The 19,846-nt window shown below is 36.5% G+C and overlaps 1 protein-coding gene across 2 annotated transcripts in view; it reads right to left on the reverse strand.

Annotated features, from left to right (window-relative positions):
• Nucleotides 1-19,846, reverse strand: part of MINDY3 (MINDY lysine 48 deubiquitinase 3) — an 85,967-nt gene that overhangs the window by 17,299 nt on the left and 48,822 nt on the right. For both annotated transcript variants that reach the window (XM_080811227.1, XM_080811228.1), the window contains one exon: nt 6,575-6,647. In XM_080811227.1, coding sequence (XP_080667353.1) covers nt 6,575-6,647 — 73 coding nt within the window. The remainder of the gene's footprint in view (nt 1-6,574; nt 6,648-19,846) is intronic.

Raw genomic sequence — 19,846 nt, forward strand, 5'->3', positions numbered from 1 at the left:
TAAAAACTTAATCCATTTAATACTTGAGTATCAGAAAACATGAAAGTCCTATTATGAAACACAGGTGGTAAGCTCTAGGACATGTCTTGGCTATGACCTTTTGAATTTAACACCAAAAGCAAAAATACATAAAACTAAAAAGCTACACAGCAAAGGAAACAATCAATGAAATGAAAAGGTAACCTACCAAATGGGAGAAAATATTTGCAAATAATACATCTGATATGGGGTCAATATACAAAATACATGAACAACCCCTACAACTCAAGAGCAAAACCCCCTAACAATCTGATTAAAATATGGGTAGAGGAGCTGTATAGACATTTCTCTGAAGTAGATACACAGATGGCCAACAGGTATATGAACAGGTACTCAACATCACTAGTCATCAGGTAAATGCAAATTGAAGCCATAATGCAGTATTACTTTATACGTGTTGAATAGCTATTATTAGAAAACTATTTCTGATGGTGGGTATTAGGGAATACCTAATTACTTATTACTAATTACTAAATACTAATTACGTATTACTTTATACGTGTTGAATAGCTATTATCAGAAAACTATTTCTGATGGTGGGTATTAGGGAGGGCACAGATTGCATGGAGCACTGGGTGTGGTGAAAAAACAATGAATACTGTTATGCTGAAAATAAATTAAAAATTTAATAAAAAAAGTTACAAAAGAATCAGGAATGGATATAAAATTTTCAAAAACAAAACAAACAAACAACAACAACAAAAAACAAAACAAGAAATAACCAGTGTTGGCAAGGATACAGAGAAAAAGGAATATTTATGCACTGTTGATGGGAATAAAAAATGGTGCAGCCTCTCTGGAAAATAGTATGGAAGTTCCTTAAAAAATTAAAAACCTAACTCGAAAAGATATGTGCACCTCCATGTTCACTGCAGCATTACTTATAATACCTGAAATATGGAAGCCACCTAAGTGTCCATCAATGGATGAATGGAAAAAAAATTACACAAAATAGAATATCACTCAATAAAAAAGGAAATCCTGCCATTTTCTACAACATGATGGAAGGTGAGGGTATTATGCAAAGTGAAATACATTAGACAAATGCTGTGTGATCTCTGTTATATGTGGAATCTAAAAAACAAACTTGACTCACGGATAAAGAGACTGATTACTTTGGGGGGGCTGGTGGTAGGGGAAAGAGGAAGTACAGGTTGAAAGGTGTCAAATGTGTAGACTTCCAAGTTATAACTTCTAGGAATGTAATGTACTGCAGGGTGATTACAGGTAATACTGTATTGTATATTTGAAAGATGCTCAAGGAATAGACCTTAAAACTTCTCACCACAAGAAAAAAACCTAAGTATGGTGATGAATGTTAACCCGACTTACTGTGATTATTTCACAATATATATACTCATTATGTTGTACAGCTGAAACTGTTTTATGTCAATTATACATCAATGAACAAACAAAACATTCTCATTCTGTAATGGTGTGTAAATCACTGAACTCTAGCATATAAGAGGCAAAAGTGTTAAAAATAGTTATGGCTACAATATTATGTTAATGAATATACAGTATAAAGAGATGTATACTGGGACATCAAAATAAATTATGGGTAGGGCACATAAATGGGTAGAACTTTCTGATGTAATTGAAGTTAAACTGTTATCAGCTTAAAATGGATGGCTATAAGACATATGACGAAGGCCTCACGGTAATCACAGAGCAAAAACCTGTAATAAATGATGAAGAATCAAAGCATACTGCTATAAAATCAAGTCACCAAGACAGCAAGAGAAAAAAGGAACTACATAACTGTAGTTGGAAAGCAACTAAGAAAATAGCAATAGTAAGTCCTTACCTATCAAAATACTACTCTAAATGGTTTAAATTCTCCAATTAAAAGAGTGGCTACATGGGTAAAAAAACCAAACCCAACCAAATGTTGCCTACAAAAGACTCACTTAATCTTGAAGGACTCTCAGAAGAATCAAAAAAAGATTTTCCGGGGCACCTGGGTGGCTCAGTGGGTTAAGCCTCTGCCTTCGGCTCAGGTCATGATCCCAGGATCCTGGGATCGAGCCCCACATCGGGCTCTCTGCTCAGCAGGGAGCCTGCTTCCCCCCTCCTCTCTGCCTCTCTACCTACTTGTGATCTCTGTCAAGTAAATAAATAAAATCTTTAAAAAAAAAAATAAAAGAATTCTACCTTCTTAAAAAAAAAAAAAAAAAGATTTTCCAAGTAAATGGAAACCAAAGAGAACAGGGTAACTATACTTAGATGAAACAGACTTCAGGTAAAAAACTAACAGGAGAAAAGAAGGTCACAATATAATGATAAAGGGATCAATTCCTCAGGAAGATATAACAATTATAAACATTTATGTACCATATATTGGAGCACCTCAATATATTCAACACTTATTAAAAGATGGGGGAGAATTTTAGGCAGCAATGAAATAATAGCAGAGGAGTTCAATACCCCACTTTTAACAACAAACAGATGATCAATGTAGAAAATCAGTACGAAAACAATGGGACTTAAATGACACTTTATGGACATATACAGAACATTCCATTCAACAGCAGCAGAAGGCATATTCTTCTTAAGTGCGCATGAACATCCACGATAGATCACATGATAGATCAAACAAATGTCTTAGCAAATTTAGGAAGGCTGAGAATCATACCAGAGGTCTTTTCTGACCACCAGGGTATGAAACTAGAAATCAGTAACAAGGAAAATCTGGAATACATGGATATTCAACAACATGCTCCGGAACAACCGATGAGTCAAAGAACTCAAAAGGAAAATCAAGAAATACGGTCAAATGAAAATGGAAGCACAACATATTAAGACCTATGAGATGCTGCAAAAGCAGGTCACCCCCCCCCCCCCCGCCGCCAAGAGTTTATTTATTTATTTGACAGACAGAGATCATAAGTAGGCAGAGAGGCAAACAGAGAGAGAGGGGAAGCAGGCTTCCCACCGAGCACAGAGCCTGATGCGGGGCTCGATCCTAGGACCCTGAGATCATGACCTGAGCTGAAGGCAGAGGCTTTAACCCACTGAGCCACCCAGGTGCCCTCAAAAGCAGTTTTAAGAGAAGCATAAGAAAGATCTCAAATAACTTCATATTGTACCTCAAGAAATTAGAAAACAAAGACAAACTAAGGCCACAGTTAGCAGAAATAAGGAAATAACAAAGATCAAAATGGAAATAAATGAAATAGAGACCAGAAAACCAATAGGAAAGATCAAGGAAACTAACAGCTTGTTTTTGAAAAACTAGACAAGCTTCTGGCTATGTACACCAAGAAAAGAGAGGGCTCAAAATCAGAAATGAAAGAGGAAACATTACAACTGATGCCACAGAAACACAAAGTATCAGAATACTATGAACAATCATATAGCAACAAATTAGACCACCTAGAAGAAATGAATTAATTTCTAGAAATATATAAACTACCAAGACAGAATCATGAAAACACAGAAAATCCAAACAGATCAGTAACAAAGAGGAGATTGACAAAGTAACCCAAAACCTTTTAACAAACAAAACTGCAGAAACATATTTTCACTGGTGAATCTACCAAACGCTTAAAGAATTAATGCCAGTTCCTCTCAAACTCTCTCAAAAAAACTCAAGGTGAGGGTACACTCCTCAACCATATTATGAGGCCAGTATTATTCTGATACCAAGGCCAGATTAGGGCACTATAAGAAAACTACAGGTTAATATCCCTGATGAATGCAGATGCAAAAAGTTATCAATAAAAATATTAGTAAACCAAACCCAACAGCACATTAAAATGATCATACACTATGATCAAGTGGGATTTATTCCAGGGATGCAAAGATGGTTCGACATACAGAAATCAGTAAGTGTGGTATATGTCACAGTAATAAAATGAAATAAAATATGATCATTCTCAATATGCAGAAAAAGCATTTGGCATAATTGAAACCCTTTCATGAGAAAAGTACTCAAAATTTCATATAGAAGTGATGTTCCTCAGTGTAATAAGGGGTGCAGATGACAAACCTGTAATGTCATACTCAATGATGAAAAACAATTCCTCTCCTCTAAGATCAGAACAAAAGACAGGAATGCCTGTCATTTCTTGTTAACACAGTACTGAAAGTCCTAGCCATAGCAACTGGGTAAGAAAAAGAAAGAAAAGGCATTCATACAGATGACATGATCTTATATTTATAAAACCCTAAAGACTCCTTGAAACCACTGTTAGAACTAATAAATGGTTTTAGTATATATGCAGGATACAAAAATCAACATACTGATACCAGCTGCATTTCTATACACCAACGAACTATCTGGAAGAGAAATTAAGGAAGCAATCCCATTTTACAATCGCATTGGAACAATGAAATATTCAGGAATAAGTTTAACCACAGAGATGTAAGACCTCTACAACCAAAACCAGACATTGATGAGAAATCAAAGATGACACGTAATGGAAAGATACCCTATATACTTGGATTGGAAGAATACTGTGAAAATGTCCACAGTACCCAAAGTGATCTATAGATTCAATGCAATTCCTATCAACATTCCAAAGAAATTTTTCACAGATAGAAAAAATTTATTTGGAACCACAGAAGACTGAATAGCCAAAGCAATCCTGAGAAGGAGAAATAAAGCCAAAGGTGTCATACTGCCTGATTTTCAATCTGTATTACACAGCTATAATAAAAGAGTATGGTTCTGGCATAAAAACAGGGACAGAGACCAGTTTAGCAGAGTAGACAGCCCAGCTATAACCCTACTCATATATGGTCAACTGATTTTTGATAAGGATGTGTCAAACATACACTGAGAAAAGGACTGTCTCTTTAATAAATGGTGTTGGAAAAACCAGTTATCTACACGAGATGGCTATGAAATGGAATGAAACTGGACCCCTTACAACACTCACAAAAATTCACTTGAAATGTATCAGAGACTTAAATGTAATACCTGGAACTGTAAAACTACTCTAAGAAAACACAGGAAAAAAGATCCTCATCACTGGTCTTGGCAATGATTTCTCGAACAAGACACTAAAACATAAACAAAAAACCCCTAAAATAAAGGAGTGGGGTCATATTAAATTAAAGAGCCTCTGCACAGCAAAGGAAACAACAAACTGAAAAGGCAATCTACAGAATGGGAGAAAATCTTCCCAAACCTCTGATAACACCCCAAACACATTAAGAATTCATGGACTTCAACAGCAAAAAGCAAATAATCTAATTAGAAAAGGGCAATGGGTCTGAATAGACATTTTTCTAAAGACAATATACAAATAGCCAAAGGCATGTGAAATGATATTCAGTATCACTAATCATCAAGAGAGTACAAATCAGAACTAGAATGAGGCATCACTTCACACCTGTTAGGATGGCTTTTATCCAAAGGACACAAGATAAATGTTGATGAGTATGTGGAGAAAAGAGCAAGTATACACTGTTGGTGAAAATATTCACCTGTTAAACCTATTAAACATATTCAAAAAACCTCAAAAAATTGAAAACAGAACTACTATACGATGTAGAAATCCTACTAATAGGTATTATCGGAAGGTACTGAAATCAATAGTTCGAAGAGGTACCTGCACTAGCTACCCCAGTCACTGCAGCATTATTTACAACAGCCAAGATATGAAAACAATCCTACTGTCCATCAATGGATAAAGAAGATGTGGTTCATATCTCTATATATCCAATGTTATATTGATTAGCTACCTTCTGAAAAAACAAGGATGGACCTCGAGGGTATTACGCTAAGTGAAATAAGTCAGACAGATAAAAAGAAATACTGCACATTGTCACTTATATGTGGAATCTAAAAAAGGTCGAATTTTAAAAAGTAGAGAGGATCAGTGGTTACCAGGAGCTGGGAAGGTAGGTTAGCAGGGGAGGTGTTTAAGACGTTATTCACAACTAGTAGATAAGTAAGTTCTGGAAAGCTAATGCACAGCATAGCAATTGTATTTTGTATTGTGTATATTGTATACAGTACAATATTTTGTACTCTAAACTTCAAAGTTGCTAAGAGACTAGATCTTAACTGTTGTCACCACAGAAAAATGATAATTATGTGACAGGGCAGAGGTGTTAGCTAATGCTACTATACTTATCTTTCTGCGATGTATAAATTATCAAAGCAACACTTTGTATACCTAAAATTTACAGAATATTTGTCAATTATATTCAGTTTTTAAGAAGGTATTCTGGAAGACTTATTTAATATTAATTTGAATAATAGAATAAAGGAATAACTTTTCAAAAAGCTTGTTTAGAAGGTGCTATTTTCCTGTTTAACGCAGATTATCGGAAGTCAAGATGCAGTAACCATAACTTTGTTACCCCAAGAAACCTGCAAACCCTATATCATGTGAGAATTTGACAGTCATTAAACATCCTTATTTGTTCCCATTTTCACATTTCCAATTTAAAATTTTGAAGAAATGCAACCCATTCAATAATCCAAAAATGCTTTTGAATAAAACTCAGGTATCAATCCATTTCAAATATATGAAGATATAAAACACTCAGCCATTGATAATAAAATAATAAAGTCTTTTACCTTCTGGATCATAGGTTTGAAAAACTCTCCGTGCTTGTTCTGAAGGAGCCTCAGGAGCAACTAAAGCCATATCCTGAAAAGACAAAAAGCATGCTATCAACCAGACACAGTAATATCAGGGCCTTACAAGTAAACAGAACAAGTATGAGGCTAGGGGTGAGGAAATCTGGAGTCAGAAGATTTTGAATGATATTTCTATCATGTGTGTGACTAGCTAAGTCACAAACTCTCTGGGCCTTCGCCACATATTTGAAAAATGGGAATAATACTGCAACCACAGGCAATCGTCGTGAGCATGATACTGAAGCTTCATATAAAAACACTTGAGAAGTCTAATATTAAATAATTACTATAAAATGCAACCTGCAAAAAGTAATGACATCCTTTTGCTTCAATTATTGCTCAAATAAAAAAATTACTTACAAGATATCTAGTTCTCAAATATTTAAAAATGAAATTCAGAGATATAGGATAGTAAATAATTACATAGAAATGCATTTGGTATTTATTACTTTAGTAAGTATATTATAACAATACCTAGCCATGAAATATCTAGAAAACAGATTTCTTTTTCCCATAAAATTCTCTATAGTAAGAGATATTACAATTTATTATAGCAAGCAATTTTATGTAGTAAGCAATATTATAGTTTATCAAAAATGATCACAAAATTCAACGTTATTTTAGACTCTTCACAAACCTTTGCTCCATATATTTAAACTGTTATGAAATTCTACTTTACTGACAGAAATCTGGGCTCTGGGCTGTAATTGTTTTCCTCTATTCATAGCGTTGATCTGAGCCTTTGTCTAAAATTGTGGTCACTCACACAAACCTCATCAGAGAACAAGTTTCTAACTATCCCCTTTTACCTTCTTGAATCCTTTTTAACAAGTTATAGGATAAAATTGTTAAATACCATTTGAAATGCTGTCCCTCTGTGGAAATAAATTTTTATAGTTCACTTTTGTCCTAATCACCACACCACCCCCTCTTTACCTTGGAGATGAAAGAACAAAGTTTAAGAATCAATTAGTGTAGGTCTTTTCATGAGATAAGATACTTGAGCTTGTACGGGAATAGAAGTCAGATGGCAAAACAATAGATGCCAGCCCTTACATGTATTTCACGTATTAAAATAAAGTAAAGTGCTATTTTATAACATAGTAAGATTTGGGAATGTACAATTCTTTCACATTTACTATCCCCTGATAGCAACTTTTAGGGTCTCCTTTCTCTGCATTTACTACTTTGGAGATGTATGTCATGTGGCATGTTTTCATCCGGCCTTTCAGTCACTTTCGGATTTTATGATTCAGTCCTTCATTGCTGGATAATTGGATAATGTCTAACCTTTTGCTGTGAAAAACACTGCTGCACCAAAGAAACCTGAACATGTAATTTCATACATGCAGTTTTATCTGTAGGACAGAGCACCAGAGCAGGATTGCTGGGTCAAAGGAAGAATGCATCCGTAATTTGGGATGATAATGCGAGATTCTTGGGTAGTGTTTATTTAGCCTAATTTCTTAAAAACTCTTTTCTTTTTAGAATACATCACCAGTACAGCCTTAGCCCTACCATTAACTTTGTACTGATGCTAGGACTGCATGTCAGCTCTCCGATTCAGGGTGCAATTACTAATACTGGGACTATTATTATGATCCCCTACCTGCTTTTATCACTTCCAACTGTAATTACAAAAGTTTCTCCATGTAGTTCACCACAGGTTTTAGCTTCCTTGACTACTTCCAACCCCACTTCTTTTCAATTCCTCCCTTTAGAATGGCTGTTGGAATTTGGGGATTTGTCACTGAAATTCTGGATAAGAAGGTAGAGCTGGAGATGAGATTTTACCCAAGGGTAAACTTATACTGGCCCAAGAGTATGATACATTCTTTCTATTAACCATCTGTTGCATTTTAACCTTCGTTAATAGTTAAGTGATGAGGAAAAACTTAAAACACCTGTTAAAACAGGACTTTGAATTTTCTAAATATAAGTACGATTTAATAGAAGGAAAGGAAGTACTGTTTTTCTCAGTCACAAAGAAAATCTTTTCATGGGAGGAGGTGGTAGAGAATATGGTTGAAGCACTCCTTTAATATTCCTACAAAGTTAAATTCTGGGAAATTACTATTGAGCTAACAAAGAAGATTCCAGTTTTAACCACAGAAAAAGTTTTTATCAAATTCTCTGGCATTAAAGAGGTCAGAAAATGCAGGTGTGTGAAAGAACTGAAAGTGAACTACCTGATGCCTTATTTCTAAGTGCTATAAACAAAATGTACTATGCCAACATAGAGAAGACAAATTGAAGACTTCCTGAAAATGTTCACTGCGTATCTCTTGCCTCTGGTTATGAACACACACAAAAATTAGGCTTTAGAAAATGTATTATTCTTGTTTGAAGAGGCTATATATGCTGGCCTGATCTAGAAGATCGTTTGACACGTGGGCACAACTCCCAGTGTAATCTGGTTTTAACAAATCTTCATTTGGAATAGGGGCTGGCACACTTTTTCTGTAATGGGCCAGAGAGTAAATGGGGCCACATGATCTCAGCAGCAAGACAATACAGTAATACATAAACAAACGAGCATGGATGTGTTCCAATAAATATTGTACAATATTTAAAACCGTAAAATTTACATATGGCTGGTGGCTTCACCTGGCCTGTGGGCCAGTTTGCTGACCCACAGAGAATATATTATTTCTCCAAGGGCACTGGCACTTATTCAACATCCTTCTGACACATCTGGGTGTACCTTAACAGGTTTTACAAAAAATATTCTCTGGCTCTCAGCTCAAAGACAAAGAAGGTAGGGAATCCCAGCTAGAAGGAATTAGCAGAGCCATAGGTGGGGGACTAGAACTGTGAGAAAAGCCTCAGTGAGGAAGGGAAATCAACCATGATGGCAGAATGCATCTGATTGTGAACATGAGGGTTAGGAGGAGACGGTTATGTATCCAAGTAGAGCACATGGCGTTCTCCTAATGCTGAGCACACTACCAACACTCCATGCCTGCTGACTGCAAGCTGCTCACAGGCCAGTGGGAGCAGGACCTGAGCACTGGAGGAGGCCAAGGCTGGAAAACCTACAAAGCAAGACGCGGAAATGGAGGACAGCAGATTACTTCAAAGATGTCAGAATGGAGGATGGTAGAAAAGGAATTTAGACAGTTTCTTGGTTGAAGTTCAGAAGTGTGAAACAAGTAGCTCAAAACACTGGATATGAGCAAACCACCCAGATGCGGACCACCTAAACAGAAATTCCTTTTCTCCTCCCAAAATACAACCAGTGGCACTGGTCAGGTTCCACATAATGAGCCCAGCAACTATAACAGTCATTACTAATAAAGTAAATTTTGTCATCAATGATTTTTTTATATCTTGTTTTGCTCCTTTTGTCTCAATGATACACTAATAGCTAATCTGCTAAATTCACTAGAAATTGTTTTTAATCATACCACTCATTTTAAGATGTGTTTATGCTAGAGGGAGGAAAAAGGGAAAGCCCCGCCCCCCAAAATAAATTCCAATGAAAACATTCCAAAAGTCTATATCCACAAATCAAAGGCAGTACGGTCTTCCAACCTGATTATTTGCGGTTTTTGATTGTTTACAATGCTTTTTAGATTATTAGAGAAAGTCATCTTTTGTTAAAGCTTGTTTAAATTTATATACTGTTTAAAGGTTTATGGATGAAATCTGGAAAAGTTATAAAACCACCTATTCCCATTAAAGTGTTCCATGCTGAACTTTTTTAACTTCTAATTTGATTTGAAATGACAAATGCCAACACTAATTTTGGCCAATTTATTTAACTTAAACACTTCTGAAAAGGATTCCTAATTTAAAGATCTTTAACACTGGTGAATCTGGTAATATATTAAATGTCAAATATATTTCACACTTGCATAGCAAGTTTGAATGGGAAGAAATCATTCAACTGATAAAGTGTCCTTTATAATCTAAAGACAAAATATTTTAGTGAGTGATACAATTGCTGTATTTTTCTTGCTAAACATAAAAGATGAAGTCAGAGAGAACTCTCAAGTAACAGCTGTAAAACTGTGAGGAAGAATGCGAGAACTCTACCCTTCAGATTTCCATTTCTAGGACTTCATATAGCAATAGTTTTTAGATTCTATATTTAATATATATTTTGCATACAACTACCCACACACCCACAATGTTTTGAATACTGGCTGGCAAGCCTGTTAAATGGTAAAGAAAGACCTAGGCTCTGTGTGTGTGTGTGTGTGTGTGGTCACAATCTAACGGAAGAGAGAAAAATATGCTACTATATGCTTATGTTGATGAACAGTATTAAAATTAAGGAATTACCTCCTAAAATAAAATCTAAACCATACATCAACCCCCACCCCCATCCTCAGAAAACCATTGAGTTATAGTTTCCAAAGATGTAAGTCCAAGTTATCAAGTCAACAAGGCCAGCGGTAAGCATTTTCTTTTCTTCATCACTAGCTTTATTAAGTAGAACAAAATTTCCACATGTATTGCATCGAAAACTCTTTTAGGTACCTCCTCTGGGAAAAGATACTAAACCTAATAGTTAAATATTTAAATATTGTTTTCATTATTTAAACTCTGATTTACCATCAAAATTATTTTTGCTCTAAAAGTAGTTCTCTACTTGATTAAATATAATAATCCGATGCTTTTATCAGAGGAATATTAGAACAAACAATTTCTATTTAGCCAATTTACTGGCCAACAGGGATTGCTAAACAATATAGCTTTTAAAATTATGTAGCCTCAACCAACTTTCCTTAACTGGCAAACTGCTATTGAAGAGAAGCGGGAAAAGAAAGCCACGCTGTAATGGGACTATCTAATATCCTATAGTCATGAAACAAGTCTCTCTTTTTCATGCAGTTCTGCCTGCACTATTACTATATAATTATTCGCTGTTCACCATAAACCTTTTAAAATGTGGTAACACGAGCTATCCTTCTAAACGCCTACTGAAATAAAAGGCCTGTGTTCAGTTTGTTGGCTAGGTATAAGTAGCTCATGGTCTTTACAGTTTATTCATTATACCTTTCATCATTATCAAGATAAATCTAAGTAATCAAAGAACCTCAGAGTTTTACCTAACTTCAGGAATAACCACACATATATGTTACATTTTAGCTCAGAGGCAACATTACATAGTGCCATGAAGAGCCCTTCAAAAGAAAAAAGTTAGCTGATACATAATTTCCCTTTAAGCTTTAAGTAATGTTTCATCTTAAAATCACTTGATGTTTTATATTGATTTTAAAACTCACTATACTTCTGGAAATATTTTGGGAATCACTAAGAAATAGACTTCAAATCAATTACCAAGTACATAATATTCTTCAGTGCCACTGTTAGAAACAATTCGGGTGATGCCGCGTCATGTGAAAGTAGCTAGGGCAGTGGACTTTTCCCTTACTCTTCCATTACTTCTCCCCAAATGTGCAAAAGCCCCCAGCTCTCTCCACAACAGCCCACTGCTGTGTAGGCTGACTTGTGTTGCATTAGCAGAGAAGTCAGAGGAGGAACAGAAAGAAAAGCCCTTCAAGGCTCTTTCTCCAAAAAACCAAACTCTAAATGTACAAGTAGAAACAAGGCAGGAGGAGGAAGTCATACAGGCATGAGTAGAATCATTACTATTATTAATACTAATGAATGGCTTCTTTTTCTCCCTATTATCGTAATTACACAACTCACCTTAATAATCCTACCAGCCTTTCTCAACTGGTTTCTGCCAGAGAATTCATCCCTAAGGCCTAAGGCATCCACTTTGAATAATGACTCTGCTGGATATCTACAAGCATTTTCTGTGTTCCCTTGCTTATGTGAAGAACCAGGTGGAGAAAAGCTGTTAGCCTTTTAACTACTGAATTTCATTAAGAGAACAGCTCACCTAAGCCATTCCTCTCTCAGCACATCAATACCTATATAATTCAAGAAAACTGGTTTTCTGACTTCTTTAAATGGTTAAAGTTAATATTCAATGATCACCTGGATAAAAATCAGTCAGAAAATTCCTCCTTATTTCTAAGTAGAGACTTTGTATCATTTGAATCATTTTAAACTGTTATATCACGTGGACACAATGTAACTTACGGCGCTGGATGGTATTGTTGTTCTCAATTTCTTGTGCCTCCCTGCCTTGTAAGAGCATTATTTATCATGGCCTGTGGCTATGGGCTTGTGAAGTACCTCTGTGGGAGGGGTCTACTTCCTACCCTCACTGATGTCAGGTTTGGCCAGGTGACTTCTTTTGGCCAGAGCAGTATAAGCAAAAGCGACATTCTGCTAGCTCCTAAAAGCTTTATGGGACACCTGTGGCTTTGCCAGTGTCTCTTTGCCCTTTACCAGGAGAAATGCACATTCTGACAGGCTGCTCCTTCACTCCAGATCTTAGAGGAAGGTACATGGAACACACCTGCAGCCACCATGTAAATTAAGAGAGAAATAAGCTCTGGTGTGTTTGGGGAGAAAGGGTGGTATAGTGGGAGTGGTGTACTCAGTATAGGCAAATACAGGGTACACTGTCTACAGACAATTTAAATATAACAAAACTCACCTTGTTGAAATGCTTCTATGATCACCAACGCATGCATGCAAATTTAGACAATTCTAGTGGTCAAATATGCCTCCTGCCTGGGGTGGACTGCTCTCACTGCCTCCTCCTTGAATATGGAATAAATCACTGAGATTTCAGGGTCACTACTTCAGGAAACTGGCAAAAGGAATTAAAACCTCATATTCTGGCTGGGAATTTATTTTGCTTGTGCCATGTATATTTGCTCTTCCTGTTCATAGTTGGCCTACCTTTTCCTCTTGTCTTTCCCTTCATGTTTACCCTCCGACATCGATTATAATATAAGCCGCATAAAGGGGAATCTCCACATATACAGACCTTCTATGTTTCATATGAAAATGAATGTCTACAAGAATTACACTGTAGTCCACACAACACTATGTAATTTAAGCTTGACAGGCCTGCATTAGTGTCAATGCAAAGTGAGGGACAGCTCAGACTGTACCACCCCCCCCGCCGCCCACAAATCCTTTCTTTTATATTAAACAGGGTTTGACTATGAAAAATAGTTACAATATTCAAATTTCCTATACTCTTAAGTATTATCAGAGCTTTATGGAAAAGTTCTTGTTCATTATGAAGGTTATTCAATTTCCTTGTACATGCTTTACACTCATGCCTTGGAAATTCATGTTAAGCCTTCCATATCAAGCTAAGCATGTAGACATTGTAGAACGAAGATGGTGTGGGAATAAAGGATTATTCCAGCTGGTCCTATATCTGATCCCAACCTTTGCTTCCTTCTTAATCTTTTGGCACAACCAGGATGGTGTAGCCATACCGAACGAACTACTAGTCCCCAAATATAGCGTGACCATCACATCCCACCATCTCTTCTCTTTTTGCTTCATCTTTTCTCCAAGTCTCGAATACAGCCCTCATTTCATATTAAGTCAAAAACTTAGCATGTCCTTTATATTCAAGTATCATATCCTGCGCACCCACCTCTCCCCTCTTCCAGTCTCTATTACATCCTGGTGTAATTATTTGTTTTTTTGTTATTCTAAGGAACAGAAATAGTGAAAAGCTACAGAGTCAGAAGATTAGAGTTTGAATCCTGGCTTTGGCACTCACTAACATGTAACTTTGGAGAGGTTATTTTTCACTGGCCCCAGACCATTAGATGTAGATGAGAAATGGTACTTACCTCACAGGGTTACCTGTGGATTAAATCAGGACTGCGTGCAAGATGGTAAGCATAATGCCTGACACAGGCACGACTCAGTAAATGCAAACGGAAAATTACTACACTGCATCATTCACCTATGCATTTCAATAGGACTTAGGACAATGCCTAATGTTAGCTATACTAGGTCCTGTGGGAAAAACAGGTAAAGCGCAGTTAACATCAGTGATCACAAGAAGGTAGAGAGTTGGAAGAAATTTTAGGAGCAGCAAGGGAATAAGAGAAGCAGGAGTCAAAACAAGAAAGATGTCAAGGCTAGAACATGAACAATGAGCAGGATTTTGATCACATTCTGGGCAGAGAGTAACACAGATAAAAGTACAGAAAAATGAAACCACAAACTTCTTAACACTATCATACATTAAATACATGGCTGTAAGACCCTTTTGCTCCATTCTGCTAACCAATGTATTGACTGCAATTATTTCCATCAATGACACACAGACACCTAGAGACGTCGACCTATCAACACTGATTCTAATTAACACTCATAGACTTTACTCATGACAGAACACCTGTAGGCCTTTTTATCAACAACATTTTACCTTTGGAAGATTGTATAACTCTACTGTAACAAAAAACTCTTAGACACAAATTGAAAGGGAAAGAGGGATGGCCTTTAGACAGCAGGCTGACATGACTGACATGATGAACAAAGAGAAAAAGCAAATTCCTAAAAATTATAAAAACCAGATACAGAAACGGCTGCCTAAAGGCATTCAGAGTAGTATGACAGAGAACGGAAGAGCAATTTAATTGTCACTTTGTTGAAGGAGGCAAGAATATTTATAATACATTTTGAAAGATCTCTGATAAAAACAGCCAAAAATAAACGCTTTACTAAGACCGCACAAATCCTTGGCATAACCCTACAGACAGCTGATGGGGGGTAGCTCCAAACTGTGCTAAGCAGTTAGCAAACAGCTTATGGTTAAAAAATTCATGGGTTTTCAATAATTTAAAAACTGAAAATAGTTAATTTATATAGACTTCTACCCAAACATTCCAAGTCATTCAAATACCAGATGCTATTCTTACATTAGAGAAAAGGTGTTAAAAGCATACATGACAAGTTATGACTTTAACTATAAAAATAAATAATTCAGGTCTCAAATCCATTTCCTTTCTGTAGTAGAGAAGGCATGGCATTGAAACATAAATACAAACTCACAAATTTACTTAAGATGAATGGATGGGGGGACTAACTGCATTAATATAGCAAAACCCAAACTGCAACATTCTACGTGTTACAGAATATCAGACTGTGAATTTACCTGCTTTCCAAGTTCCACGACTTTGACCCAACAGGAAAGATACAAAGAGGCTGAATTTTCTTTATAACAAAGTCTCTAAAGCATTGTTTCGCTTTTTCTTAAAACTGCGTTTATAACATGTAGAGAAATGTATGTTAATGGTCAAGTAGGGCTGTCCAGTTTTTAAACTCCTAAAAAAAGAAACCTAACACTTAATCGGCAGTAGTCTTCCTAATGTTACACCCAAGGATGAACACACAAAAGGAGCTTGCCCTGGAGAAAGAATTCTAAACTGACTCCCAGTAACAGACACCACAGTAAGAGCAGTCAGCTCATGCAACAAAACAGTTCCATGTTTTGTTCCTCCTTTGCATTCAATTCGTTTTCTTTCTATATTCTGAGTTTCAATGGTCATGTGTTTTCATGTGTTCTTACCTAAAAGGAAAACTGCTTTTGTCACAAGAAAGGTCAAAGCTGATATACTCTGCACATACACAGAGTCCTTTTTATTTTTATTTTTATTTTTTTTTTAAATTTTTTATTTTAATAAACATATAATGTATTTTTATCCCCAGGGGTACAGGTCTGTGAATCGTCTGGTTTACACATTTCACAGCACAGAGTCCTTTTTATAACCATGAAAGAGAACAAAAGGGCATGTAAAACTCATCTCTCCAACTTCAAAAGACAGCATGAAATGGATTACAAGGGAAATTAGTCACTGATCTTCCAAAGATGAAACTAGATGTTATATAGGTGGGTTCCAGCCATCTTTATATTAAACCACCAGCTGTCATCCCACACTGAGATTGAGATGCACAATAAAAATAAGACATTTATTTTGTCTACTTTATACACATAAAATTCTAACAAAATCAAAGAACCATATTTTCAAATATAAAGCCCTCATCTTGAATTTGCTCTAAAAATTAATTTCAAAATCAGTTCCAATTCAAGAGGAAATAATGAAAATGACCCAAATAATTTAATCTTTAAAATATAAAGAAAGGAAGACAAGGAATCAAAGGGGGAAAAATGATGGTTAGAGAGAAGAGAAAGGTAAGTGGACAACTGCCCACATATTCTCTCAGGTAATACTTGGGTATTTAAAGTATATATGCTTTAGTATGAAAAGACCTGACTCCTAAAATTTGATTTAAACATGTTACACAGCCTTATTTTACACAGCTATTTTTTTTTGAAATCAAGGGAAATAATTCAAGAAAGTTAAGTTTAAAAACAGAGGTTCTGTGTTCAAGCATCTACTACTCAAAATCATTTCTTTTACCTGCACAGTAAGTTCTTAAGTTTTCAATTTACCAAAAGTTCCATGGTACTTGAATTAAAAAAAAAAAAAAGTACTATGGTACGATGAGTTTTAATATACTACCCATACCTATTAGGCACGCTCTCTCACAATGTACACATCTGAAAATTTTATTCTGTCATGGCTCAGATGACTTGCTTGGAGAATTCTCCACCTTATTGAAAATTAAGCTTCCTTCTTTGAAGTCCAAGTCCATTTATGCACTGCATTTTACCTCACCCATATTCCCTTATTACAGAGTTCTGTGGGACCCCTGCTGCTTGATGACTCTCAGTTCCTATGCGCTCCCCGCAGTTAATACCGAGGAGGACTGGCATGTAACCTAAGCATAAAACTCCCATTTACACAGGATGGCTTCTATGTATGTTTTACAACCACTATTCTCTAAGATGCACTAAATTCTTCACCTGAAAATGGTTAATTTTGTTATGTGAATTTCACCTCAATTAAAATATATCTATATTTGTGAGAATGTTAATGAAAAGGCAGGGGGATAAGGGGTTGACATTTTAGAAAAGGTAGCCAGGGAAGGTCTTACTAGGGAGGTGACTTTTGAATACCAACCTGAAGGAAGAAAAGAACCCTTTCTACAGACACCTGAGGCGGGATCATTTTAAGCAAAGGGAAGAGCACGTGCAAAGGGCTTGCCTCGTTCCTGAACTGGAGGAAAGATCAGCGTGGCTAAGCAAGACAGGAAGGGGGAGTAGTAGGAAATGTGATTAGAAAGGCAATGGGGAAATAAGCAGATGAGGTGAGGCAGAGCCTACTAAGTTATTCTAAGGACGTTGGCTTTTATGTTTCATGAAGGGGAACCGATGTAGGCTTCAGAGATTAAGAGTAACAGGAAGTGACTTACATTTTAATAGATACTACAGCTCCTTGAAGGGCAACAGCATAGTCCTCGGTTAGGAAGCTACAGCCAGCGATGTAGGGGAGAGCTTTCTCCAATTTGTCTTTCAATTCTTTCAGTTAAGATTTCAGTTTCTAGTTTGTCTGTCAAATGTCCTTTCCTCATAGCCTCCAAAGTTTCATGGATATAATAACTTCTCTTAAAGTGTTTGTTTTTTTTGAAGTTTTCTTTTGATCCCTACACTGTCCTATACTATCTCCATTCTTTTTTTTTTAAATTTATTTTATTGAGTTCCTTTTCCCCTATTCCTTTGATTCGTTTCTCATGTAAGCATTCCAGGCATTGCCCGTGTGAGCGGGACTTGTAAACCGCACTGTGGCATTATGTGGCTGGCCCATTTTCTTGAAAGACCCGGAACTATAGTGTCTCAGTCTTTACTCTTGACTGGGCCAACTGGCCAAATGAAGCATTAATTACTGTAATCATGAGTGGGTGAATTCAACAAGAGCAAAGCTGCTGAGCTCTTTCTGAGACTCTAGGATTAATCATTTAAAAGCACTCATCTCGGGCGCCTGGGTGGCTCAGTGGGTTAAGGCCGCTGCCTTTGGCTCAGGTCATGATCCCAGCGTCCTGGGATCGAACCCCGCATTGGGCTCTCTGCTCAGCAGGGAGCCTGCTTCCTCCCTTCTCTCTCTGCCTGCCTGTCTACTTGTAATCTGTCTGTCAAATAAATAAATAAAATATTAAAAGCACTCATCTCATTAACTTTCTCTACCTCTCATCTATCCCATTCAATCTGTCACCAAGTCCTGTCAGTCTACCTCAGGAATAAATCTCTCAAATTTATATACTTCCATCAATGTCTACCGTCATCACCCTGGCCAAACCATATCCCCTGCTTACCCAGAATACTACAACTCTTCTTTACCCACACTCTAGGCTATCCTCCAGTAGGTCTATTTTCCACAATTAGCCATAGTCCTCCAAAATGCAAATTTAATCCTGTTTCTTTCCTTCCTATCTCCCCAAAACAGTCTTTCTAGTCAAAGACCTGCTTCTGCTTCTGTACCCTCATCTTACACCTTGCCCCTTGAATCCTCCGTGCTCCTGCTCTTCCCTTCCAGTTTGTTCCCACCATAGCGCTGGGCTCCTATTTCTGGTCTAGGGAAGGCTTTTTTCCCTCTTCCCATTGTTTCACCTTACTAATGCCTTGATGCTCACTATAGACATCAGTTCTCCTTAGGAAACATTCCTAGTCTCCAAAACTAAGGTACATTCTTAGAGCTTTATAGACTTGTGCTTTGTCAGCCTCATCAGTTATAATTTTATAGTTTTATAAATGATTCTTTGATGAATGCCTCCCCCATTAGAATATATACCTCCATAAGAATAGGAACCCATCTATTTTTGCTCACCACAGTCTTCACAGCACCTGGCATAATGCCTGGCACATAGTATATGCCTAGTAAATATTTGACAAATGAATATACATGTGAATGATGACAGGTGCAACCACCATCACATGTGTATCACATGAAGAATTACACTGCCTTTCAAAAGCATTTTAAAATGTTAAATTACAGTTTACTCTGAAAATTGTGACCTTTAAATATGCTTTATACTTAATCATAATCAGCACAAATAGGTCAGCAAATGAAATACATATTCATACAAACATATCAGTTTTACAGAAAAAGACCTCAGGATTTTTTATGCTGCTCTTTATTTCAGGCCATGAAACATAAAGTCAGTGAACCTCCCCAAAATAAATAAACCAAAACTCAAAAATAAATAAGAAAAACAAACTTCCAGATTACTTTTTGAGTAACAAAAACAAAACCAAAATTACTTGCTCAAATATAGAAATATCAAAGAAAGATCAAATAATAGGTCTTATAATGTACAGAACAGCAAAATTTACAGTATTTTCTACATGATGAAGACTACATAAATACTTCATTTAAAAAAATTTTTAAACTGGGGGGGCCTGGGTGGCTCAGTGGGTTAAGCCTCTGCCTTTGATCCCAGGGTCCTAGGATCGAGCCCCGCCAT

The sequence above is a fragment of the Martes martes genome (assembly GCF_963455335.1).
Source record: "Martes martes genome assembly, chromosome: 8".
Lineage (NCBI taxonomy): Eukaryota > Metazoa > Chordata > Mammalia > Carnivora > Mustelidae > Martes > Martes martes.